The following is a 27,244-nucleotide window of genomic DNA, read 5'->3' as shown; positions in this document are numbered from 1 at the left end:
GACCTCCAAGACAATAATAACCTCAAAAAATTGATAGCCCACTAAAAGATAAAAATACTGTACCAGTTTTTGTTGTAATATTCACCTTCAATCTAGAGATATCCCCAGTAGTACCATTTTCATGTCACTAGATGTCCTCACTCTGATAGCCAGCATTATTCAACCCCCTTCCTCTGTGCCTATGTCATCCTGGACGCACCCGGGGTTGTGAATGGACAGGGATAGGAGAAGTAGCAAAGTGATGAACTCATCTCTGTCACTCTGCCTTCTCTGCCATTAACTGGCTGGCTTATTCTACAGCTTCCTTCTCTCACACTCCAGCTCTGCTGTACGTGAATTGCAAGAAGCGGATATCACTTAAAACTCAATTACTTACACTACTTGCATTTAAAAATAAACAAGTGTGTCTAAAATAAAAATAATATTTTGGCTGGAATTGGGTTTTAAATTATTACAGGTCCTCTTTGCTCAATAAGAAAATGGTACATGTCGCAGATTTTTATTTTTTTTTTTTCATTTCTGTACACCGTATGCAGTCATTTTGGTTATTTAGTAAAGTACTGACCTCAAGTGGACACTTTGTAGACTGCTTTGACATAAAAGCTTGTATACTAACTCCAGATGGCATAGCATACAAACGTGATGCTGATTTCTTACAAAAGTAGGTATATAATTATAATAGGAGAAACCCAGGACATCATCACTGGGAAAAAAAGGATCAATAAAAAAAAAAAAAAAGAAGAAGAGTATTCAGAAACTCTACATGGGTTTCTTAAAGAGCTCCAACCTCATTCATCATTGTAGAAACTACATATAATACATGTTAACATTTTGCCTGCTTTTTTATTTATTTTGTTAATATATTTTTTTATATTTTTTTTTAAAATATATTTTTATATATTTATTTTCCTTTTTTATTTATCTGCGACCCCAACAAGGAGATTTTTGCTCACTTTCCCTTCCTTGAAGTAGGCCAAAAGAGGTTGTCAGCAGGACTAAAGTGCAATACTGTCAGAAGGTCTAATTCTTCACTCTATTAAAATGTGCCACATACATTGTGTGCTTAGAGGAGGAAGTGGGGGGGGGGGGTGAACTTCATGATCCCCCTCATCCAATCACAGAATGTCTAGTGAAAAGAATAGACATTTAATGAATGAAGGATGTGGTGTGCGGGAAACCCACATAGCATTCACTGTATGTACCGCATGAGAGCTAGAATTGAAAGTCTCAATTCCAGTTTAACACTTACTGTACTGTCGGGGCTGAAAAGTCCAGCCAAAATGCCAAGTTTACGAACACTACCGACTAGAACACAAAATTACAATCATAATAACCCTTAGCAACATAAAGAACATTTTCTGCCCTTAACACTCCTATGAGCAGCTATGCAACCAATATCAATTGAGAATGGTTTCCTGCCAAGCTGTCTCCTGCAGAATGGAGAAAACAGATATTGGTTGGGGGAAGGATTTGAGAAAACATGCCCCATACTAGAGATAGGAAGGCCTGAAAATTATTTTTTGAAAAAAGTGTTGAATATATTCTTTTTCAATGATAAATATTATATCTATGGTATGGTATTCAAACTATATTAACATGAAGACCTAACAAAAGATTTCTAAGACTTTATGTAAAGTCCTAAATTATTGCAAATTCCCTCAGCTGAAGACAAGCAAATCCTGGAATACAATTCAAGTAGCACTGTACATCTCAATGTAGTTCTCAAAAAAGAGAAACATGCATTACTGCCACTAAGGGGCACTGCAGGGGAAACAGGTAAGAGGGTACATTTCTGGGACAAATGAGTTTATCTTTATAACCTTTAAATTATGTATATTCCTATTAGTGTTCTCCACCATCACAGCATAATGTTTCCCTATAGTGTGATCAGTAAATTGTTTTTTCTTTCCCTATATCTGAAAGCCCAGGACTTCATATGATGTTCTGCGATATGGAAGTGGTTAAAGAAACTAAGAAAAATTTTTTTTTTCCCCATTTTTTTTCTTTTGTTTAGAAAAAAAAAAAAAAAACTGTGGTAATTTAATACCACCAAAAGAAAGCTCCATCTGTCTAAAAAAAAAAAAATAAAAAGATAAAAACTTCATATGGTTAGAGTGTTGCATGACCGTGCAATTGTCATTCAAAGTGCGACAGCACTGAAAGCTGAAAATTGCTTTCATAAGCTTTCATATCTATGATATGGTATTCAAACCATCACAGCATAATGTTTCCCTATAGTCTGATCAGTAAATCGTTTTTTTTCTTTCCCTCCTCCCAGTAAAATGGTGAGACCAACATCTAGAGTTTGGAAACATCACTGGAGCGCTGGGCTGTGGAGGGGGGGGGGGTGAGTGGCTCGCTGAGAGGCTGAGATGGGTGTCAGTCCAGGCACCTGGCGGATCCAGACTCCCATTGTCGGGATGACGTGGTGCCTGGACTGATATCCATGACGTCAGCAGAGAGTGGACTTCAGTGCCAATTAAAGCAATGATATCCAGTTATAAGGAGTATGTAAAAAAAATAAATTAGTTCAGGAGTTAGGATTCCAACACTAAGGACTAATTCACACTGCTGCGACTTTGAAGCCGACATCCCAGCGCTACTTGCCTATGTCTTCTTTAACCGCTTGCTGACCGGCTCACGCCGATATATGTCGGCAGAAGGGCACGTAAGGCATATTAACGTACCTGTACGATGCCCTTTAAGAAGCAGTTTGCGGGCGCGCGCCCGCCGCGACCTCCGTGAGTGTGATCGCGGGTCCCGCGGATTCGATGTCCGTGGGGATACCCGCGATTGTCTCATGGATGGGAAGAACGGGAAAATGCTGATGTAAACATGCATTTCCCCGCTCTGCCTAGTGACCGGACACTGATCACAGCTCCCTGGAATCGGGAGCGGTGATCAGTGTCGTGTCACACATAGCCTCTCCCCCCACAGTTAAAATCACTCCCTAGGACACACTTAACCCCTAGTGGTTAACCCCTTCACTGACAGTCACATTTACACAGTAATCAATGCATTTTTAATTGCACTGATCGCTGTATAAATGTGAATGGTCCCAAAATCACGCCAAAAGTGTCCGATCTGTCCGCCATAATGTCGCAGTCACGATAAAATAAATAAATAAATAATTAATCGCTGATCGCCACCATTACTAGTTAAAAAAAAATATATTAATAAAAATGCCATAAAACTATCCCCAATTTTGTAGACGCTATAACTTTTGCGCAAACCAATCAATAAACGCATATAGCGATTTTTTTATTTACCAAAAATATGTAGAATACGTATCGGCCTAAACTGAGGAAAAAAATAGTTTTTTATATATTTTTTGGGGATATTTATTATAGCAAAAAGTAAAAAATAATGCGTTTTTTTCAAAATTGTTGCTATTTTTTTGTTTATAGCGCAAAAAATAAAAACTGCAGAGGTGATCAAATACCACCAAAAGAAAGCTCTATTTGTGGGGAAAAAAGGATGTCAATTTTGTTTGGGAGCCACGTCGCACAACCGCGCAATTGTCAGTTAAAGCCACGCAGTGCCGAATCACAAAAAGTGCTCTGGTCTTTGGGCAGCCAAATGGTCCAGGGGTTAACAGTCAATGCAAGTTGTGCCGAAGTCGCACTAAAAGTAGTGCAGGGACCTTTTTCTAAGTCGTTAAGACTCAAGACGCTCCTATTAGAACGGTTCCATTTCACTTAATAGGGCACGACTTGTCATGCAACTTGTGCTCCCAAAGTTGGATCGCATGTCGCACCAGTGTGAACCAGGCCAAACTCCTTCTTATCACACAAAGGTGAAGTCCAGAGCCCAACACTGGTTATCATCTGTATACATACAGTGGAACTAAATTCTAATATACTTACCTCTCTTCCCATGGTCCCTTGCCAGCGCCAGCATCTTCCCCCCAGCTTCTTCTGGTTGCCCGTCTTTGACTTTGATTGGCCGGCTCAGTATGACTTAACTTCTGTGTATGCACAGTGCAGTGCTTCCGGAAAACACACACTGTACCAGAATGTTACTTGAGCTGCACATGCGTACATTCTACAAAAAATTGTGAACAGGCAGGTAAGTGTAAATTTTATTGCAGAAGAGACATTGGGGCTGATTTACTAAAACAAGAGTGTGCTAAATCTGGTGCAGCTCTGCATAGAAACCAATCAGCTTCCATTTTTATTTTGTCAAAGCTTAACTGAACAAGCTGAAGTTAGAAGCTGATTGGCTACCATGCACGGCTGCACCAGATTTTGCACTCTCCGGTATTAGTAAAGCTCCCCCATTGCATGTCTGTCCACAATTCTTCTTTTTCAACTTAAGTTCCACTTAAAAAAAACGATCCTTTGTACGAAACAAGCACAAGAATGCAGAGGGACATATTGTTCAAGCTTCTAATTTTGGTAGTATAGATGTACCAAAAAAAAAAAAAAAGGAAAAAGAAAAGAGAAAGAGGACAGAGTAGAAGGAGAAATTGCTCCTCCCAGGTCACAAGAGTCCATGGATGCATACTGAATCCACAGAGTCCATGAATTAACAAATTTCCTTTATCAGTTTTCAAGCATACTGTATATATGTGAATTTATCATCATTTACCATGATCCAGTTTTAGGTTTGACCAAATTATTGGGTATAGTCGACTGTTTTAAAAATTTAGCAAATCGCTAAATTTCGCTAAATCGCTAAATCGCTATTCTGGCAGTCAAGAATTAATATGACACTAATTGTTTCTTGTACATGGGTTAAGATATGCTTTAATTTCTTTAGTAATAATGATATATGCTGTAGTAATTTATTTAAAGACTGAATCTTAATGATAGGTCCGCAGTAATAATGTTCTAAGAAACAATGCTACTACAGCAGGTTTTAATGAATGTTTCCAATGTAAGCAGACTAAGGGTGTGTTCGATACTGAAGCATTATAAGCTTGGGCTGCAACAACAGAAAACCTGTTTCTGATTTGTGAATTGCTTAGCTGAATTCATAAACATGCCAGGGAATTTTCTGTATGCCCAAGTTAGAGCTTAATACAAGTTTTTACTAGCTAAAAACAAATACACAAAATTTCCAAAAGGTGCCAAAAAGATATATTATATTATATACAGTGGGGACGGAAAGTATTCAGACCCTCTTAAATTTTTCACTCTTTGTTATACTGCAGCCATTTGCTAAAATCATTTAAGTTCATTTTTTTCCTCATTAATATACACACAGCACCCCATATTGACAGAAAAACACAGAATTGTTGACATTTTTGCAGATTTATTAAAAAAGAAAAACTGAAATATCACATGGTCCTAAGTATTCAGACCCTTTGCTGTGACACTCATATATTTATGAGTGTCACAGCAAAGTGTCACTGTCCATTTCTTCTGATCATCCTTGAGATGGTTCTACACCTTCATTTGAGTCCAGCTGTGTTTGATTATACTGATTGGACTTGATTAGGAAAGCCAAGATTTCTGCTGCACTTAAAGCGTTTGTAAAGGTGTTTTTTTTTTTTTTTTAAAATAACAAACATGTTATACTTACCTTCACTGTGCAGCTCGTTCTGCACAGAGTGGCCCCGAACCTCGTCTTCTGGGGTCCCTCGGCGGCTGTTTCAGCTCCTCCCCGCAAGCATTCACCACCTTAATGCGAGCTCCCTCGCACGGTGGTGAGTGCTTGCGGGCGCGCTCCCATGATACAGCCGGCGGCTATAGCCGCTCGCTGTATCACTCGGCCCCGCCCCCCGGCGCGCCGCGTCATCGGATGTGATTGACAGCAGCGCGAGCCAATGGCTGCGCTGCTTTCAATCCATCCACTGCAGCCAATCAGCGGCCAGGGTGAGCGGAGGAACAGATGTCGGGAACGCGAAGCTGACTTTCGAGGCGTCAGGTAAGTAAAACGGGGGGCCTGGGGGCGGCGGTTCTGTCAGAAGTTTTTTCACCTTAATGCATAGAATGCATTAAGGTGAAAAAATTTTTACCTTTACAACCCCTTTAAGGTTCCTAAGAGCACAGTGGCCTCCATAATTAATTAAAAAAGAACAACTGAAATATCACATGGTCCTAAGTATTCAGACATTTTGCTCAGTATTTAGTAGAAGCGCCAACTTGATCTAATACAGCCATGAGTCTTTTTGGGAAATATGCAACAAGTTTTCACTCCTGGATTTGGGGATCCTCTGCCATTCCTCCTTGCAGATCCTCTCCAGTTCTGTCAGGTTGGATGGTAAACGTTGGTGGACAGCCATTTTTAGGTCACTCCAGAGAGGCTCAATTGGGTTTAAGTCAGGGCTCTGGCTGGGCCATTCAAGAACAGTCACGGAGTTGTTGTGAAGCCACTCCTTCGTTATTTTAGCTGTGTGCTTAGGGTCATTGTCTTGTTGAAAGGTAAACCTTCAGCCCAGTCTGAGGTCCTGATCACTCTGGAGAAGGTTTTTGTCCAGGATATCCCTGTACTTTGCCGCATTCATCTTTACCTCGATTGCAACCAGTCATCCTGTCCCTGCAGCTGAAAAACACCCCCACAGCATGATGCTGCCACCACCATGCTTCACTGTTGGGACTGTATTGGACAGGTGATGAGCAGTGCCTGGTTTTCTCCACACATACCACTTAGAATTAAGGCGAAAAAGTTCTATCGTGGTCTCATCAGACCAAAGGATCTTATTTCTCAACATCTTGGAGTCCTTCAGGTGTTTTTTTTTAGCAAACTCCATGCAGGCTTTCATGTGTCTTGCACTGAGGAGAGGCTTCCATCGGGCCACTCTGCCATAAACCCCCGACTGGTGGAGGGCTGCAGTGATGGTTGACTTTCTACAACTTTCTCCCATCTCCCAACTGCATCTCTGGAGCTCAGCCACAGTGATCTTTGGGTTCTTCTTTACCTCTCTCACCAAGGCTCTTCTCCCCTGATAGCTCAGTTTGGCCGGACAGCCAGCTCTAGGAAGGGTTCTGGTCATCTCAAATGTCTTCCATTTAAGGATTATGGAGGCCACTGTGCTCTTAGGAACCTTAAGTGCAGCAGAAATCTTTTTGTAACCTTGGCCAGGTCTGTGCCTTGCCACAATTCTGTCTCTGAGCTCTTCAGGCAGTTCCTTTGACCTCATGATTCTCATGCACTGTGAGCTGTAAGGTCTTATATAGACAGGTGTGTGGCTTTCCTAATCAAGTCCAATCAGTATAATCAAACACAGCTGGACTCAAATGAAGGTGTAGAACCATCTCAAGGATGATCAGAAGAAATGGACAGTGACACTTTGCTGTGACACTCATAAATATATGAGTGTCACAGCAAAGGGTCTGAATACCTAGGACCATGTGATATTTCAGTTTTTCTTTTTTAATACATCTGCAAAAATGTCAACAATTCTGTGTTTTTCTGTCAATATGGGGTGCTGTGTGTACATTAATGAGGAAAAAATGAACTTAAATGATTTTAGCAAATAGCTGCAATATAACAAATAGTGAAAAATTTAAGGGGGTCTGAATACTTTCCGTCCCCACTGTATATTCTGTGTAAAAAATGTTGCTTACTTAGAAGAACAATTTATTTAAATATCAGTTTGAGTGTAGTCATACTTTGAAATAAGCTTGAAATATGATGTCAAATTACCAACTTGTCAGAAACTCCAACCACGTCACTTCCGGTTTCTTTAAACCATCAGAAATTGGTAAAAAGTATGAACTGCTGTTTGGACACAACACCAGCAACCAAATACAGTCCGGTACAGGAATATTTAGCTGTTTTGACAACACAGCGACTAACGAGGACAAAGCTGACACCACCTCAGTGGTGGTCATTTTGTTGGCTAGTATTGGAGCAGAGTAACAATCTCCGCTCATGATATCGTGCACCACACTCTATTCGGTTGCTGATTTTGTGTCCAAACAGCAATTTGTCAAAGTCTCTAATTACTGATGGTTTAAAGAAACCGGAAGTTAAGTAGTTGGACTTTCTAATGAGTTGACTATTTTGACAGAACACTGCCATTGCTCAAAAATGTGTCTATATTGTCTACATGTGCCTGCGAAAATGAATTGTGGGTCAGTGAGAAGAGTGCACATCTTACAGTAGTGGCCAGGATGCCGCCCCCGCAGACTGCTTAAAAAAAAAAAAAAAAAAGGAAGGATAAATGGTGTCATGCTGCTGGCTCTGGTTAGTTAGGTGGCATTGGACCTGGAACTAGACAGGTACTATCAGATAGGAGGTCTATCAGCCACAGCTTAAGGGACCCCTTGCAACCTCTAGAGCAGGGGTCTCCTAACTATGGCCCTCTGAATGTCAGAGTTTTACAATGCCCCATGGGACGTGTAGTTCTGCAAAAGATGGAGGGATGTAGTTTAAAGATCCCTGCTCTGAAGCAAGGGTGTCAAACTCAAATTCATCATGGGCCACATCACCAGTATGGTTGCCCTCAAAGGGCCGGTTGTATCTGGAGTGTGCAAGGTTCAGGAGTGCTTTTTGTATACCACGCAGAGTTCAGGATTACGCTACGTACAGAGTTCAAGAGTACGTTATGTGCAGAGTGTGGGGTTTAGGGGTGCGCAACGTACAGTGGTACAGTGTGCAATATCTCATTCTCACCGCTCCTCCTAGGTTCTGACCTCTGCACCCACTGCTCTACCTCCATCCCCCCGCCTCTACACACATCTGCTTTCACACCTCCACAGCCCTCATCCCCCATCCCCTCCAAGCTTCCTCGCATCTCTACTAGGCAGCTTCCTCCTTAAGTATTGGGCTCTATTACCTGTGTAGGTGGATCTGTGTATTGCAGGGAGATCCTTTTGTCAGATTTGTCCCTGCCGTGAGTGCTTGCAGGGACCCAGGAGCCGATGAGAGCGTAGCTGTCCCTGTAAACACAGAAGGCCTCTGTGTTTACAAGTGAAGCAGACGATGAGCCACAGGTGGTAGCTGGCAGCAGCTGCACGGGCCACATGAGAAGTCCTGGTGGGCCAGATTTGGCCTGCAAGCCTTGTGATTGCCACATATGCCCTAGAGGAACCCTGAGTGAGAATGGTTGCTCTAGATTGAGCATTCTGACAAATAGCAGGGAATAGTATTAATAATCTTTAAATCTGTTTCTGTGGGTCTGAGGAGCTGCTGGGTACACCCCGTACATAGGGCCTTAACTGCTACTCATGCTTTGCCCCCTCCTGGGGATAAGCACTTCCCCAACATTTAATGGGCCAATGCCAGAGCATCTACAGTCTAGGCGTTTTTTGGGCGTTTTTCTGCTCTAAGCCTTAGCTCTAAAAAACGCCCAACAAGACAAATCCCATTCATTTCAATGGCCTCTGTTCACATTTAAGCATTCTGTTGCCTAAAGCAAAACGCCCGTCACTCAAAAAAGTACATGAGCTTCTTTTTTGGCAGATTACAGGCCTTTCAATTCTTTTACATTGGTGACCTTTTGAACTTCAAAACGCCTGTACAAAAACGATGCAAAAACTCTGCAAAAACGCCTGAAAAAACGCTAGAAAAAAAAGCCTGTAAAATAACAAACTCCTAGATGTGAACGGAGCCTTAAAAATACACTATATAATAGCCATGTAAGATTGTCTCAAACATGCCAATGGATGAATGAGCCCTGTATCTGACAGTAAGAAGCATTTATCACATTACTAAGTGGGCCATCGTGGTTATGAATAATCTCTGCAAGAAAATTCCTATTTGCAGTTCTGTGAGCAAACGACGAAAATTTTAATGAGAAATTCAAGCACTGAAAACAGTTATTTAGTAACCTAAATAACCCACAAATCACAGGCATATCTGATGAAAAGGTGTCCCTTCTAAGAACACACGCGATGAAGACTTTTTACCTTTAACGTCCAATAAAAAAAATTTCAATTACTATTGAATAAATTGACTATTTCTGAATCCCTCAACAATAACAGTGCCATAGGCAGTTCTTACCGTCTCAAATCCTCTGTGAGGGTGATCTGGGAATCCCCCGGGTCTGCCACCTTTAAATTCATCAAGCATCAGAAATGGGTCCAAATTTCTAAGCTAAATAAAAAAAAAAGTTAAGAAAAAAAAAAAGTTATACATACAGTACCTATCAACATAAAAAGAAAATTGCTACAATTTTAAATAAGATATGGCTTATGTGCATAATAAGATAAACTATATTGCATTTTCAGAGAAAACACTTTGATATTAATACTTATAGTATGTATCTAATGCAGCGTACACACAAGAGGACGTTTCGACCGGACTGGTCCACAATTCAACCGTGTGTGGGCTTCATCGGACCTTCAGCAGACTTTTCCAGTCGAAAATCAGACGGACTTTTGATTTGGAATATGCTTCAAATCTTTCCGACGGACTCGAGTCCGGTCGAAAAATCCGCTCGTCTGTATGCTAGTCCGACGGACGAAAACCCACGCTAGGGCAGCTATTGGCTACTGGCTATCAACTTCCTTATTTTAGTCCGGTCGTACGTCATCACGTACGAATCCGTCAGACTTTGGTGTGATCGTGTGTAGGCAAGTCCGTTCATTCAAAAGTCCGTCGGAAGTCCGTCAAAAGTCTGACGAAAGTCTGACGAAAGTCTGCCGGAATGGCCGGACCTTTGATGCCGAAAAGTTTGCTCGTGTGTACGCGGCCTAAACTTATTTTGGTCGAGGCTTTAACATTTTGCATGATTTCTCTTTTGATGGATGATAGATTTGTAAACTCTCTGCTGGCTATGTTTCTATTATAATGATCAATATCAGTGATGAAGGAATGCAAGATAATAGGCATCCTTATTTAAAAAGAATGCTTTGAACATAAAGCCTATAGCAACCAATCAGAATTTACTATGAAAAACACAGGCTAGTACAAGATGAATTCTGATCGGCTTTTATTATTATTATTATTATAATAATACAGGATTCATATAGTGCCAATATTTTACACATCGCTTTACAATATAAAAAGGGAGACAATACAGTTATAATACATTAAAATACAAGAGTATTAAGGGGGCCCTGCTCAGAAGAGCTTACAATCTAATAGGGTTACTACACTTAACATAGTTAGCCATTGTAGGGCACAAATACTGTGTAGCACTTCCAAGCAGGAAACACAACCTGCTTAGAAAATAAGCAAATATATGCACATATATCAAATCACTTCTCTTCTGGGTGATGTAGCACATCCGGAAGAGAGGTGATTCACACGAAGCCGTGCTCGCATTAGGAGAGAGTGGAGCCAGCTTCCTAAAAAGAACAAGGCGTCTTTCCTGGTGTAGGGTTGATGCACAAAGTAATGCGACTTGGCATTTTATTGGTTTATATCGAAGCTTTTTATAAACTGTTTTACACTTGGAGGTCTTTCTCTCTTCCCTATAAAGTACTGCATATGGCATGAAAAAAAAAAAACATTGAAAGTAGTGGTAAAAGGTGTGTGTGTGTGGAGTATATCCCTTGGGGAAAACAAGTGCTACTAGATCTACTTTAAAAAAAAAAAGAGGGGGGGGGGGAATCAAGGAGTTCTGGTGAGTTCTCGGAGTTTGATGAGCACATTGAGTGGTGTGAAGCACAGAGTGGTTTGTCACAAGGTTATCAAGCAAAGTGGATTGTCCTTAAATTTTAAATATTAAAGGAGAAGTAGGGCAAAGCTCCTTTATCCCTACTTCTCCTGTGAGTCACGGGAGTGCACTTAGTTTTGTTCTCCTATGACTGGTATTTAGCCGCCCCCAGCCCAGTGCTCTAGTGAGCTTTAGAGGAGCAAAGCAGAGAGCGGTGACTGGCAGTCACCGGCTCTCTGCTCAGTGAACACCGAGAACTGAGCGATCAGTGGTCTTTGATCTCTCAGTTTTCTGTCTTAGAGGCAGCGGGGGACAGCTGACGCAATAGACCGATGGTGCGTTCACCTAGGTGAGCATAGATCAGGGATCACTAAATGGCAGAAAGTCTGGGCTGCAGTCATGCTACTTAGAAGTTGTGTGTCTGCTCCCCGCAGATTAGCACAGAGAGTGGCTATCGGATGTGCTCTATATCTCCACAGAGTGTAGGAGTCTTTTCATGTTAAAAAGCAGGTGATCACTCGCTTTTTAACAAAATAAGTTTGGCAGCTCTCGCCCTCCATCCAGATCTGCTGCAGCACCCACCCCCGCCTGCTGTAAGGATGATGCAGCTGGGCAGGAGCCAGGCTCATAAGTGCCCTGGTAGGACAAGGCTGAAAATAAAAGGAGACAATGATGGGAGCAGCGTTAATTTTGTGGACTAAAACATTTTAGTCGACTAACTTAATACCATTTTAGTCGACTAAAACTAAAACAATTGAGATGACTAAAATATGACTGAAACTAAAATGCCATTTTAGTCAAAAGACTAAGACTAAAACTAAATTTAAAATTTGACATCAAAATTAAACACTGGTCTGTAGTGCATGTTCATACCTCAATACCATAAATAATAACATATTAGATTTTTCACTCAAGCAGTATATAATGAGTTTGGAAATTGTAGAGAAATGCTTAAATAATGCATTACAATTTAACTCTACCCATTAGATTTTAGATGACTAAAATTATTTTAGTTGACTAAAATGTCCTGGAGATTTAGTTGACTAAATACGACTAAAAACTAAAACAATTGCAGAAGACTAAAATGGGACTAAAACTAAAATGCCATTTTAGTCCCAAGACTAAAACAAACTAAAGCGAAATTTGCTGCCAAAATTAACACGGGATGAAGGGAGGGTATGACATGCAAGGTACACCGTAATGTGCAATGGGGCATTGTGATGTGTAATGGGGCAATGTGATAAGGGACCCTATAATGTGTACTAGGGCACTGTGATGTGTAATGGAGCACTGTGATAAGGGCCACTGTAATGTGCAAATGGAGCACTGTGATCTGTAAAGGGGCCCTGTGATCATGGGCAATGTGATAAAGGGGCACTATAATGTGTAATGGGGCACCGTGATAGAGCGCACCGTGATGTGATAAGAGGCAGTGTGACATGAAGGAGACTGCAATGTAATGGGGCGTTGTGATCTGCAAATGGGCACTGTGATTTGTAAAGGGGCACTATGACAAGAAGGGGGCTGAAATGTAAAGGGGCACAGTGATGCAATAAGGGAAACTGCAATGTGTAAAGAGGCACTATGATGTGAAGATGGCTGAAATGTTATGGGGTGCTGAGATGTGTAAAGGGGCACTATGACAAGAAGGGGGCTGCAATGTAATGTGACATGAAGTGGAACTGAGGACACTGTGGGACTGCAGTGAAGGGGGTCTGTAATGTGAAGGGGGGGGGGGGGGCGTTGAGGACGCTGCTATGATGTGTTATATTGCAAACATGAGAATTGGACCTCTGCCAGAGGAAAATTTGAATAACTGGACCTTAAATTTTAATTCAAGATCCCTGGTATAGAAGTTTGTTTTTTCAATCCCGTACTTCTCTTTTAAAGTGGAAGTTAACTTCCATCACTGACATTTATCTATAGGTAAGCCTATAATAAGGCTTATCTATAGGTAGTGTAAATATCTCCTAAACGTGCATAGTTTAGGAGATATTTACTATACTTGCAGTCAGTGACATCACTAGCGCATGCACTCTGAAGTAATGGCCACCCGTGTCGTTCCTTCTGAGCCCTGTGCTGTAAACGTCCGCTCCCACACGGGAGTGACCTCATCGCGGCTCCGGCCAGTCACAGAGCCGAAGTACGCGAACCCGGAAGCAAGACGGGTGAAGATGGAAGCGGCCTCCAGTTCTGACATATTGGCGTGGGAAGGGTTCGTTTTAAGGTAAGTTTAACATAATGTGCTAGTATGCGATGTACAGTGGCTTACAACCGCTTTAATGAAACACAGCACTGGTCACTTTGTGGACAAACAAGAGACACTTTATTGATTATATAAAAGAGCACTGGACACTTCAAAATATTTATTTGTTGATGCACTGGACACTTTAGATGTTTGTTTTTGATGTAAATATCACTCTATGTATATGTGATATAGGCCCCTTTCACACAGGCTGTCCGATCAGCTCCACCTGTCCGTTTTTCTGGTGGACCTGATCGGACCCTCCATTCAACCCTATGGAGCGGCGGATGTCAGCGCACACACGTCCGCCGATATCCGATCTGATCCTGTCTGCCAAATCCAGACGGATGGTGGTCCTATTTACCCTCTGTCTGGTGGATCGGTTTACATGAAAACGGACAGGTGGATCCGTTTTCATCTGATCTCCCCATAGAGGAGAGCAGAGCTCTGACAGGTCCGTGTCAGCACAGTGAGTGGAGACGGACCCGTCATCCGCCTGTTCAGTGGGCATCAATGGAGTGATCCCCCGCTGAGCAAGGAGAGTCCGTCAAAACAGATCTGCTCCATGTGAAAAGGGGCCTTCAGGTATATTTTGCACAAGTGAATGACTATTTTAAAACAAATAAGAGCCGTATATGTAGGTATATATTATTAAGACACTTGAGGGTGTTTTTATACAGCAGCTAGTGCGTAAATATATTAATTCTTCACGTTGGCCACAAAGAATTTGTAGAATTTTTTTTTTTAGTGTAGCAAAGTGTGATACAATCCACCGCATTACACTACGCTGCTGACAGAGCTGAATGAAATGTGGTGAAAAGTGGTCACTTTAACCACTTTTGGTGGTATTTGATCACCTCTGCGGATTTTAGTTTTTGCGCTATAAACAGAAAAAGACCAACACTTGGAAAAAAAAAAAAAAAAACACAAAACACTATAAAACTTATTCAATAAAAATAAAGTTTAAAAAATAAAAATTCTTCAATTCATCAGTTTAGGCCAATATGCATTCTGCTACATGTTTTTGGTAAAAAAAATCCCAACAAGTGTATATTATTTGTTTGCGCAAAAGTTATAGCGTCTACAAACTTTGGGATAGATTTATGGAAATATTTATTTTTTAATGGCGACGATCAGCGACTTATAGCGAGACTGTGACATTGCCCTGGACAAATCAGACACTAAGTGACACTTTTTGGGGACCAGTGACATTATTACAGTTATCAGTGCTAAAAATATGCACTGTCACTTTACCAATGACACTGGCAGGGAAGGTGGTTAACATCAGTGGTAATCAAAGGGTTAAATGTGTTTCTAGTGAGAGCTCGCTAACTGTGTGAAAGAGGTGCTTTTCCTGTGGGAAGGCAGAGATCCATGCTCCTGCTTTGTAGGAACACAGGATCACAGCCTTCCCTTGTCACAGAACGGCGCTCTGACTTGTTTACCTAGGCACATCGCCATTTTGCCTGTCTCCCGAACGATAGCCAGGTGCCGGGGGACATCGAGTCCACCGGACCTGCCGATTGGCTCCCAATGTGTCCAATCACAGCGGGAGCGGGTCGCCGGCGGCGCGTGTGCGTGCCCTAGACCCAGAAGTGCAGAATGGCGTGCAGGTACGCGACTCTGCTCAGAGGAGCTGCCGCCCCGCAGTAAATGTATATGGGACGGTCAGCAACAGGTTAATATTTCATTATTAATGTTTAAGGGGAAAAAAAGGATTGCATGCTAATGCAACTGCTTGTGTTACTGAGCCCTTGTTAATATAGTTTCATAGTTGGTAAGGTTGAATAAAGACAATAGTCCATGCAGTTCAACCTGTGTAGGTGTATGTGTGTCAATGTCGGTAATCATTTCCCATATCCCTGTATGTTGTGTTCACTAAGATGCAAGTCCAATAGTCCTTTAAAAAAAAAAAAAACTATCAAAATATAAATTTTAAAATAAAGCCCAACTCAAGCAAATCCCTGCAGTGGGACTGTGCTCTCACTGCAAGAATTGCTTGTTCATGTCTAGGGGAACAGTAAAAGGAAATGTACTTATCTGATCCTCAGCTAGACCAGTCTCCACAGCTTCTGCACCCCTGTGCTCTAGGGTTCTGACATCATCAGGACCCATGCAGGGTCCATAATCCTGCTCTGGACATGAAGATGCTGATACCTGATCCTCCACTCCCATGGCACTCTTTCCGATTGTGGAGGAGTGAGATGGGAGTGGGGGATCAGGTAAGTAAATGGTTTCTCCTTAACTCTTGCAGTGCAAGATCATTTTTTTTTTATCTGCCCAGAGTTTGTTTTTTTAAATATTGTTATTCTATTCTATAGCTTTCATTAAAATTATACCTGGTGATCCTACCAGGAAGTATCTGGCTTAGGAACTTCCTGTTATATGGTGACAATGCCCTGTCTCCCAATTTTACTTCAATGTTGTCACCCTGCCACATACTGTAGGATTCCAAGTGACCATTCCAATTACACAGGCATGGTCCTCTGTTGCAATCATCACTGGAGTGTATGAATGAAGACAAGAAATGGCTGCAAACAAATGATAGAAAACCAGCAGTAACTAGATACAACAAAGTTTGAATACACACCTATTCCAGGTCAGTGACTCATAAAAGCACCGAGGCCAGAGACTGGCAGGCAACTAAATGGGAGGTCAACAATGACAAGTTTCTGTAACTACAGGTTTCCTTTACTATGGAAAATCCTTTTCATTATTTTCTTGGATGTGCTCCATCTTTCCCATAAATTTGTTTTGTTAATCCACATTAATCCACAAGAAAACAAAATCAAGTTACGACATGGAAGCTGGCACAGGACTCCATGTAGCCAACTTTAAACAATTGCTAAGGTAACACAGAGGACATTTAAGGAGAGGACGGGAGGAAACGTTTAACTAATGATGTTCTGGAGCCATTTTTCACATTTTACTGATTAGCTTAACAAAATCAGCGAAGGCCAACGTTGCTACAGATATAAAAGTACTAAATATATATGTGGCAAAGTTACCATTGAAAACAATGTGAGTTCCATTGTCATGCGATTCTGTGCGACTCAAGTCGCATTCGAAATTGCACTAGTGTGAACGGCGCCTGAAGGTTAAGAAGAGGATAATCAGAGGTTAAATAGTCAAAATTACTTGATAGTTTCCTTCAGGGATGCTTGTGCTAAAAAATAGTGACCTTGTAATGATCTGCTGCTGACAGATGGAGTGGGCACAGGGCCGCAGCTACCACTAGGCAAACTAGGCAGCCGCCTAGGGTGCACTGCTGCCTAGGACGCGTTGGTGTTCCTACTCTCTTCTCTCTGCAGCAAGCAACTAGCTCTCAGCATCAGCACGCAGCGGTGGTGGAGGACTCTGTCTCCAAACATGTCTCTCGCAAACATTCATTGATGGGCGCTGGTGAGGCTGCATTTGATGGGCGCTTCATTAAAAAGGTGGGGTATACATGGGCAGGGCAAAGGGGGTCAGGGGTGGAGCCAAGGGGGCGGCAAAATTAGGTTTCGTCTAGGTTGTCAAAAATCCTTGCACCAGCCCTGAGTGGGTGGTACCTGGTTTTGAGATTGGTAGATGTAAGAGATGCTAGTCTAACTGCCAGCTCTGTGGAGCTATTGAGGTGAACCCCTTCATCTGTCCATACTGATGTCAGGACTTGTGAAATGAATTCATCTGTGGGCCATGGGAAAGATGCTCCACGCACCAGAAGACAGTAGGCACCAAAAACCCCTACAGCAGTGATCAGAATGCCACCATCTTGTGATGTACCACACGTTCGCTCATACCTCCAGCCAAGATGCCGCTGGTCGGAAGTGCATCCAAAAGTAGTGAGGTCACCGCGTCTCAGGAGCAAGACACCGCCATCTTGGTCCACCCTGTGCTCCAGACCAAAACACAGCAGTCCTGCCTCTGCAGCAATGAGGGAGGGATGCTCAGGGTGCTATCACAGCGATGATTGCAGATGGGGGGGGTGGTTGCTTACCCCCCCAGTGGGAGTGAAACCTCAGGCAAAAAAAAGAGGGAGTAACCCCCAGGGAGGGCCTCCAGTCGCCCCTGTCCTGAGCTGCCTAACCTCCCTAGAGGCTTGTGGAGATAGTCAGATAGGGAGGCCCTCACAACCACCACAGAGCCTAGAAGAAAAGAAACTGCTTTTGGCTCCTGTTGGTCCAGAGGAAACACAAGAACAGAAGCACTGAGGTATGTGATGGCTTTTTAAAATGGTGGAGGATGTTTTTTCTGTTTTAGGTTGGAGGAACCCTATCTCTCAGATGCTGCCCTGGAAGACGACTTGAGAAATTATACCTTTAGAATCCCTTCCATCCTGAAGTAGAATGTTCATTCTACAAAATCAAGACATTGGGGGGTTATTTCTGAAAGGCAAATCCACTTTGCGCTGCAAGTGCAGTCGCTTTAAATCTAAGGATCTGAAATGAGGGGAAGCTCTGCTGATTTGATCATCCAATCATGTGCAAGCTAAAATGCTGTTTTTTTTATTTTCCTTGCATGTCCCCCTCAGATCTACAGCGACTGCACTTCCAAGTGCACTTGTAGTGCAAAGTGGATTTGCCTTTCATAAATAACCCCCATTGACTTGGAACTCAAATGAAAAGTCATTCAAAATTAGTCAAATCCATGAAGTCACCACTAAATGATCCAGAAGAGCGATTTTTATATTTCTTTTTGTCCGAACATTTGAATAAAATTCATCAGGTGTAAGGCCAGCATTAGCTTTTAAGTTTGAACATGAAAGGGGATCAAGTGTGATTGATTTACACTATATTGTCAAAAGTATTGGGAAACCTGCATTTACATGCACATGATCTTTAATGGCATCCAAGTCTTGGTCCGTAGGGTTCAATATTGAGCTTGCCCACCCTTTGCAGCTATAACAATTTCAACTCTGGGAAGGCTGTCCACAAGGTTTAGGAGTGTGTCTATGGGAATGTTTGACCATTCTTCCAGAAGCACATTTGTGAGGTCAGGCGCTGATGTTGGACGAGAAGGCCTGGCTCGCAGTCTCCGCTCTAATTTATCCCAAAGGTATTCTATCGGGTTGAAGTCAGGACTCTGTGCAGGCCAGTCATGTTCCTCATCCATGTCTTTATGGACCTTGCTTTGTGCAGTGGTCCAAATCATTTGGTGGAGGTAGGATTATGGTGTGGGGTCATTTTTTCAGGGCTTGGGTCTTGGCCCTTTAGTTCCAGTGAAGGGAACTCTTAAGGAGTCAGAATACCAAGCCATTTTATACAATTTCATGCTCCCAACTTTGTGGGAACAGTTTGGGGATGACCTCTTCCTGTTCCAACATGACTGTACACCAGTGTGCAAAACAAGGTCCATAAAGACATGGGCAAGTGAGTTTGGGGTGGAGGAACTTGACTGGCCTGAACCTTGTGGACAGCCTTCCCAGAAGAGTTGAAGCTGTTATATCTGCAAAGGGTGGGCCAACTCAATATTGAACCCTACGGACTAAGACTGGGATGCCATTAAAGTTCATGTGCGTGTAAAGGCAGTTGTCCCAATACTTTTGACAATATAGTGTATATAGACAACATTCACTCTGCTCTCAGTGGATTTCTATAAATCAGGCCGGTGATGTTAAAGCCCACAGAGCACAATACAGACAACCCACCTTTCTAGTTTTAGGCACAAGAACAATGTTTTCTTAATTTTGTTATTTATCCATGTATTTCATAAAAATGTAAAATGTCATACCTCTGGTCTACCAATACTCCTCCGTACCTTGGCACCAACTCCCTCTGACTGCTCCACGCTCAGGACAGTCTTCACCACTTTTCTACAGGCCATCCTTCCAACTTGAGAGAGCATACACACGTTGGGATCCTGGTTGGAGTAGTGGGGTCTGTAACACGTGTCAACAGTTCCAGCTGGAGAATTCAGTGCACTGCTTCCAAAAAGCCTCCACAAAAGCAAACTGATGACTGTTCTCATAAGCATGAACTACGGGGCAGGATATTCCAATTCCTATGTTTATTTTGTTAACTAAATTAAAAAAGAAAAAACATTCTGAGAACATGATGAATGCATTCCACTGAGCATGCCAGAAATCTTTACAAGAAGCCAAAATAAAAGTAAACTTGATGTATACAGATGCAAACCTACTTATGTGTCAATAAATAAGGACCCATAGATGGACTTGTGTACATTTACATGCCTCCTGAAGCACCTGGGATGCTCTAATATGCAAATCTTGAGTTATGCAGAGAAGGTTGGGCTCCGATCCATCTACACAACTTCTAATGGAAAGAAATAATATGTGAGGATCCATTCACGCCGGTGGCAAGACCGCCACTGATCTCCCCAAGCTAGAATGAACCTGGAAGTGACACGTACAAAGGGACTTCTGACTTATGGTGTCAGAGGTCTAAAAGACTCCAGATATCTTGTTAACCACTTCAGCCCCGGAAGATTTAGCCGCTCAATGACCAGGCCATTTTTTGCGATTCTGCACTGCATCGCTTTAACTGACAATTGCGCGGTCGTGCAACACTGTACCCAAACAAAATTGACGTCCTTTTTTTCCACAGCTTTCTTTTGGTGGTATTTGATCATCTCTAAAAATTTTTTTTGTACTTTTTACTGTAATAAATATCCCCAATTTAAAAAAAAAAAAAAATGCAAATTTTTTCCTCAGTCTAATTTAATATTCTTCTACATATTTTTGGTAATAAAAATCACAATAAGTGTATATTGATTAGTTTGCGCAAAAGTTATAGCGTCTACAAAATAGGGGATAGATTTCTGGCATTTTTATTATCATTATTTTTTACTAGTATTGGCGGCGATTTTTATCGGGACTGCGACAATATGGCGGACACATTGGACACTTTTGAGAGCACTGACAATTATACAGCGATCAGTGCTATAAAAATACAATGATTACTGTATAAATGTCACTGGCAGGGAAGGGGTTAACACTAGGGGGCGATCAAAGGGTTAACTGTGTTCCCTGTGTGTGTTCTAACTGTAGGGGGAGGGGACTGACTATAGGAGATGACAGATCGTGGTTCCTAGCTATTAGGAACTCACGATCTGCCTCTCCTCACAGAACAGGGATTTGTGTGTTTACATACACATGTCCCTGTTCTGCCTCTCGTGTCCGCAAACGCGCACGACCAGCGGCCATGAGCATCGGCAACCCCGCAATGCAGTGGGCAGGCGCGCGCCTGATATCCCGCTGAAAGGAGCCGACGTACAGCTACGACGGTTCGCGGGATCGTGCCGACCTGCTGCAGTATAATGACGGCGGCTGGTCGGCAAGTGGTTAGAGAGAACATGTGATTTATTATAATCACACTTCCACCTTAAAGGGTAAGTTCACCTTTACAGAAAAATCTGTAAGGTGAACTTACACTGTACCCCCTCCTCATCACCCCTGGTCCCACTGACCTGGAGCCCAGCGATCACCTGCAAGGAGACCTCGTATAGCCGCCGCACCAGTCCGGGGCTTAGAAACCTCCTCGGCTTAATCTCCTAAACGTACTTCGTCAGGAGGTACGTTTAGGAGCATTCTAATTGTTTGGCGCCGTCACATGCAAGGCGCCGACCAATCAGACTCTGCATAGCCCGTCCTCTGACCTCAGGCAAAGAGGAGCGAAAGCCGCTGGGATTTCAAATCCTCGGACTGGTAAAGCAGCTATACGATCTGTCAGAACAGTGATTGCTGGACTCCAGATTAGTGGACCGTTGCGATGGGAAGGGGGTCCAGTGTAAGTTCACCTTTTGGTTTTGACAGGTACCCACTCCCACTTCCTGATAAGATCACCGCACAGCAATCTACGTCATGTACGGCCCCTCCTCCTTCCGCCCTGCTGCATTCTGGGACCTGTGTGTTTGTCCCAGAAGACGGCGGGACCATTCAGAAAGCGCAGCACGACTCGCACATGCGCTGCAGGAAACCAGCTGTCCAGTTTGAATGCTCCACTGCCCAGTTCCCTTACTTGCAATGTAAGAGCCTGCACCCAAAGACAATAGACAAATCAGCTTGGAGTACCGACATTGCTGGATCCCTGGGACAGGTAAGTGTCCATGTATTAAAATTCAGCAGCTACAGTATTTGTAGCTGCTGACTTTTAATGTTTTTTTTTTTTTTTTTACAGACTGAAACTCCGCTTTAGATAGTAAATTATATTATTTGAATATTTGGCATTCTGGAAACTAGAAAGTAAAAAATAATTAAAGTTACACATAGGCACGTAACCCCCCCCCCCAAAAAATGTTTAGCATGGCCACCACCACATGACAGTACACGCACCCATCGGGTGCACCTATGTACAAAAACATTGCTTGCACTACATGTTACATATCATCGCACAGGCTGAAGTGAGAGCAATTCCAGGTTTGTAGATTCTAAGGCCACCAACTACCATGGTGCTGCACATGTGATTAGTTGTGACACCAGTTATTTGATTGTTTGACAGTTTTGACAAATGCGACAGTTAGCAATCCTGGCATTCCAGGGATGTATCTTTTTTTTTAAACCATTAAATCAAAAGGTTTCATTTTTTTAGTCTGCTTTATGATTTACTGCTGTTCAGGGGATCTAAATGTGATCCAAGTGTAAGTGGGAACAGTTACCCATCAAAACTAGGTACACACTCCCCCCTCCAAAAAATAAAAAGCATCCAAAAGTGGGAGAGGAGGCAGAAAAGCAACTGCTTTTTTCAACTTTTGCGTGAAGTTCTGCTTTAAGGTGTTACTAACCCCACAACAGTAAAATCAGTCTGTATATGCAGTACAGCATGCTTGTTATACTCACTGTGGAACCTAAGGGGTTAATCCTCTGCATTGTGTAAAAAGGCTGCTTGATCCTGTCTCCTCTGATCCTCCCCTTCTTCCACTCTCCCCAATCAATCTGCTTATAGTACAGAGCCTTGGAGTCACTCTGCACATGCTCAGTTTGGTGTGTATTGCTAGAGTTGTTTTTTTTTCTTGGGAGAGTGCATGTGACCAGCACAGGACCAATCAGCACTGTCCAAAAAGAGCGTCAGGGGTCCTGCAGCCTCATGGGACAATCAGGGGAGAATGAAAACTCCTCCTACAAGCTTTAACCAGACACTGATAGAAGTCACAAGACTGCTATATACTGCTGATGAGAAAAGATATTTAGCAGGTTATATTTACCAAAACTATTGCATTTCTGTGTTCTGTGTACCGTGGGAGATCAGATATAGTGAATGCAGGGTTCTGGGTTTAGTAGCACTTTAAAGTAGAACTATAGGCAAAAGTTGTTGTTTTTTTTCATTTTGGATTGAGTAAGGGAGGATTATAGCCTCTGTCTGATTTTTTTTTTTTTCCCAATCTGTGTCCCTTCGCAGAGGTTTTCCTTCACTTCTCCACTCTATCCAAAACAAAAAAAAAAAAACAAAACAAAAAAATTGCCTTTAGGTATACTTTAAATTTAGAGTATTTATTATTAATCTTGCATTTGATAAGCAGCTATACAAATATCGTGTGGCATAAAAAAATTTGGAATTACCACTATTTTATTCTCCTGGGTCCCTGCTTTCAGAAAATACATAATGTTTGGGGGGGGGGGGGGGTTTAAAAAAATCTTCAGACTTAAAACTAGGGGTCGACCGATTATCGGTGCGACCAATATTCACTTTTTTTGAAGCATTGGTATCGGTCACAAACTTACCGATGTTACCAATTTCTTCAAGGGGTTGTACTGGGGCGATGCATGCAGCTGCAGGCATCACCCCAGTACCGTTCTTTAGAGTAGACAGTCTACTTTCTTGTAATAATAACCAATGGGGATCAGCAGCTGCTCGGCTGTTATTACAAGCAGCGGGAGGGGACATCCCCCTCCCGCCGCCCTGCCCAGTTCTCCCACCCCACCGGGAGGCCCAAGCGACCACCCGCACATCCTCCGGCTGGCCGAAGACCCGAACAATGCAGATCGGCTTTGGTTTGGGTCTCGGATCTAGTAACCCGGAAGCAATGTCATGACATCACTTCCCGCATTACTCACATCCTAAAGGCGTCATTTTATTTTTTTTTCAATTATTTTTATTGCAGGTTTCAAAGTTAACAGTACATAACAGAGCCCATTAGGCATACCCAGGCTCAATTGCTTAGCAAAAAAACAAAACAAAACAAACAAACACTAAAGCACAATAAAAAAAAAAAACACAAAAAAAAAAACCAAAAACAAAAAAAAAAAGGCGCCATTTTAAAAAAAATAGAAAGTATTCAAAAACGCAGATCTTGACGTTTTGAATACTTTCAAGTGCAGTGGAGGGGCTTAGGGTCTTATAGACCCCCGATCCCTCCATAAAGAGCACCTGTCACTGCCTATTGCTGTCACAAGGGAGGTTTACATTCCTTGTGAGAGCAATAACAGCGATAGTAAAAAAAAAAATTAAACAAATAAGGTGTAAAAAATAAAAAAGTTTAAATCTACAGAATATCTGCACCAGACATCGGCTATCGGCCTGATAGTCAGCCGAAAAATCAACATGCGTGTAAAAAAATAAATTAAAAACAAATGGCCCTGGCAGTGATAGGGTTAACTGGCCAAAAATGTCGTACCCCCCGAATAGGTGTCAAAAATGTGTTAAAAAGAAGAAGCGATCTCTGATGTGTGAACCTACTGTAAGCTAAATCTTAGGTAAGTACATTAATAAAGAGAGCCCATAGTAGGGTGATCTGAGATGTAGTAGGCACACTTACCTGCCTGTGTGTGTGTGCTGGGACGATGCTGGGGGTGATGACACTGCACAGCCTCTCCAGTCTTATTAAACTCTCAGCTTCGCCTTGCTCACCATGATTCAGCAGTAACACCATAGAGAGCAGTGTATGGGAAGGCGGATCGAGGGCAGTGTGTGTGCTGTGTGATCACTGACACTCTGCAAGTCACCATGAGACACACACAGCACCATAGGGCGGCTCCCTGCTCTGCCCAGCCCGGTGTGTGTACTCCTAACACTGTACTGTGCCCACTCCTATACCAGCTGTCAGCCAAGATTCACCTATCACTCACGTGACAACAACAATGCTGACAGCAGCCCACCCGGCCAATCCAGGAAGTCCCACCTCTTCCCCAGACTAGCAGGCGGATGAACCAATCATAGAAAAGTTGTGGTTACCATGGTGACGGAGTGTTACTCCGCTAGTAGCCATACTGTGTATGTACAAGATTGTAATAAAGAAAACTGTCTTGGGGAGCTATAGGAAATAATGCCATTGCTGGCTTAACCACTTCAGGATTTACCCCCTCTCTGACCAGGCCATTTTTTGCGATACGGCACTGCGTTGCTTTAACTGACAATTGCGCAGTCGTGTGATGCTGTACCCAAACAAAATTGATGTTCTTTTTATTCCCAAAAATAGAGCTTTCTTTTGGTGGTATTTGATCATCTCTGCATTTTTGGGGGTTTTTTTGAGCTAGAAACAAAAAAAAGACTGACAATTTTGAAAAAAAAAACAATATTTTTACTTTCTGCTATAAAACATTAAAACAAATGTAAAGAAATCAAATGTCTTAATAATTTTAGGCCAATATGTATGCTGCTATATATTTTTGGTAAAAAAATCTCAATAAGCTTATATTGGTTGGTTTGCGCAAAATGTATTGTGTCTACAAACTATGGGATACTTTTATGACATTTTTATGTATTTTTTTTTTTTTACTAGTAATGGCAACAATAAGCGATTTTTAGCAGGACTGCGACATTGCGGAAGACAGATCAGACCCCTAACTGACACTTTTGACACTTTTTGGGGAGCCAGTGACATTATTACGACCTGGAGGATGGGATAAACAGTTCAATCTCTATATTTGCAGACGATACTAAGCTAAGCAGGGCAATAACTTCTCCGCAGGATGTGGAAACCTTGCAAAAAGATCTGAACAAATGAATGGGGTGGGCAACTACATGGCAAATGAGGTTCAATGTAGAAAAATGTAAAATAATGCATTTGGGTAGCAAAAATATGAATGCAATCTATACACTGGGGGGGGAACCAGTGCCATCTTAAAGTGGTGTTCTGGCCAAAATTATACTTTTTAAATAAAAATACCCCTATAATAGACAAGCTTAATGTATTCTAGTAAAGTTAGTCTGTAAACTAAGGTCTGTTTTGTTAGTTTATAGCAGTAGTTTGTTATTTTATAAACTTACAGCAGGCCGTGGCCATCTTAAGTGTGGGCATCTGAAGCCAGACTGTATTTCTTCCTGGATCTCATCCTTGCAGATCTCGCACATGCTCAGTGCAGCACAAGCAGTGTAATAGGTTTCAGGTCAGGTTTCCATAGCAATGGCAGTTTCAGAGGAAGTTGCCACCCCTTCCCAGAAGGCATTGCAAACAGGAAATGATGCGATGGGCCGCGGCCAGGGAGGAGGAAGTGAAAAATGAATACAGCAGATATGCAGTAGGTGCTGAGAAAAAAAATTTAAAAATATCCAATTTGTTTACAGTGCGCAGTTTAGTGAGAGATGCTGAAGAGTTGTAAAAGTGGGTGGAACTCCACTTTAAGAGCATTATAGGCCCCCGGGCAATACAGTGCACTGGGGCCCTGTCTACACAATCACGCACGAGAATAAAAATGCAAATTATCAATAAGGCTATATTTATTGGTGCTTCCAACACCTGGATTGAGCCAAGATATTACTTTTGGAAGTTTGCACATTTTCTCTTTTTCCTCTGCAGCCTTTTTCCTCTTCTGTGCTCCACTCAAAACATTATGTTTCATTTCTGCTCTGAAGGTTATTTTCACCAATACGTAAAAAAGTTTCTTTTTCCACACCTTTCTTATGCCCCGTACACACGGTCGGACTTTGTTCGGACATTCCGACAACAAAATCCTAGGATTTTTTCCGACAGATGTTATCTCAAACTTGTCTTGCATACACATGGTCACACAAAGTTGTCGGAAAATCCGATCGTTCTAAATGCGGTGACGTAAAACACGTACGTCGGGACTATAAATGGGGCAGTGGCCAATAGCTTTCATCTCTTTATTTATTCTGAGCATGCGTGGCACTTTGTCCGTCGGATTTGTGTACACACGATCGGAATTTCCGACAACGGATTTTGTTGTCGGAAAAATTTTATATCCTGCTCTCAAACTTTGTGTGTCAGAAAATCCGATGGAAAATGCGTGATGGAGCCTACACACGGTCGGAATTTCCGACAACAAGGTCCTATCACACATTTTCCGTTGGAAAATCCGACCGTGTGTACGGGGCATTACACTTCCTTGAACTAGTGGCAACTCTAATGCCCCGTACACACGGTCGGACTTTGTTCGGACATTCCGACAACAAAATCCTAGGATTTTTTCCGACGGATGTTGGCTCAAACTTGTCTTGCATACACACGGTCACACAAAGTTGTTGGAAAATCCGATCGTTCTAAACGCGGTGACGTAAAACACGTACGTCGGGACTATAAACGGGGCAGTGGCCAATAGCTTTCATCTCTTTATTTATTCTGAGCATGCATGACACTTTGTCCGTCGGATTTGTGTACACACGATCGGA

General features: G+C 42.3%; 1 protein-coding gene across 2 annotated transcripts in view; it reads right to left on the bottom strand.

Annotated features, from left to right (window-relative positions):
* Positions 1-24,735, bottom strand: part of PIR (pirin) — a 73,176-nt gene extending 48,441 nt beyond the window's left edge. The window contains exons 1-3 of one of the 2 annotated variants that reach the window (XM_073616940.1): positions 24,432-24,735; positions 19,452-19,739; positions 9,895-9,987 (exon numbers count right to left, since the gene is read on the bottom strand). In XM_073616940.1, coding sequence (XP_073473041.1) covers positions 9,895-9,987; positions 19,452-19,694 — 336 coding nt within the window. In that variant the 5' untranslated portion in view covers positions 19,695-19,739; positions 24,432-24,735. The remainder of the gene's footprint in view (positions 1-9,894; positions 9,988-19,451; positions 19,740-24,431) is intronic. The other variant, XM_073616942.1, reaches the window with a different exon arrangement.
* Between the last annotated feature and the right edge of the window lie 2,509 nt (positions 24,736-27,244).

This window comes from Aquarana catesbeiana, linkage group LG02 (genome assembly GCF_042186555.1).
Source record: "Aquarana catesbeiana isolate 2022-GZ linkage group LG02, ASM4218655v1, whole genome shotgun sequence".
NCBI lineage: Eukaryota > Metazoa > Chordata > Amphibia > Anura > Ranidae > Aquarana > Aquarana catesbeiana.
Note: the sequence above shows the minus strand (reverse complement) of the source record. Positions and strands in the feature narration are given on the sequence as shown.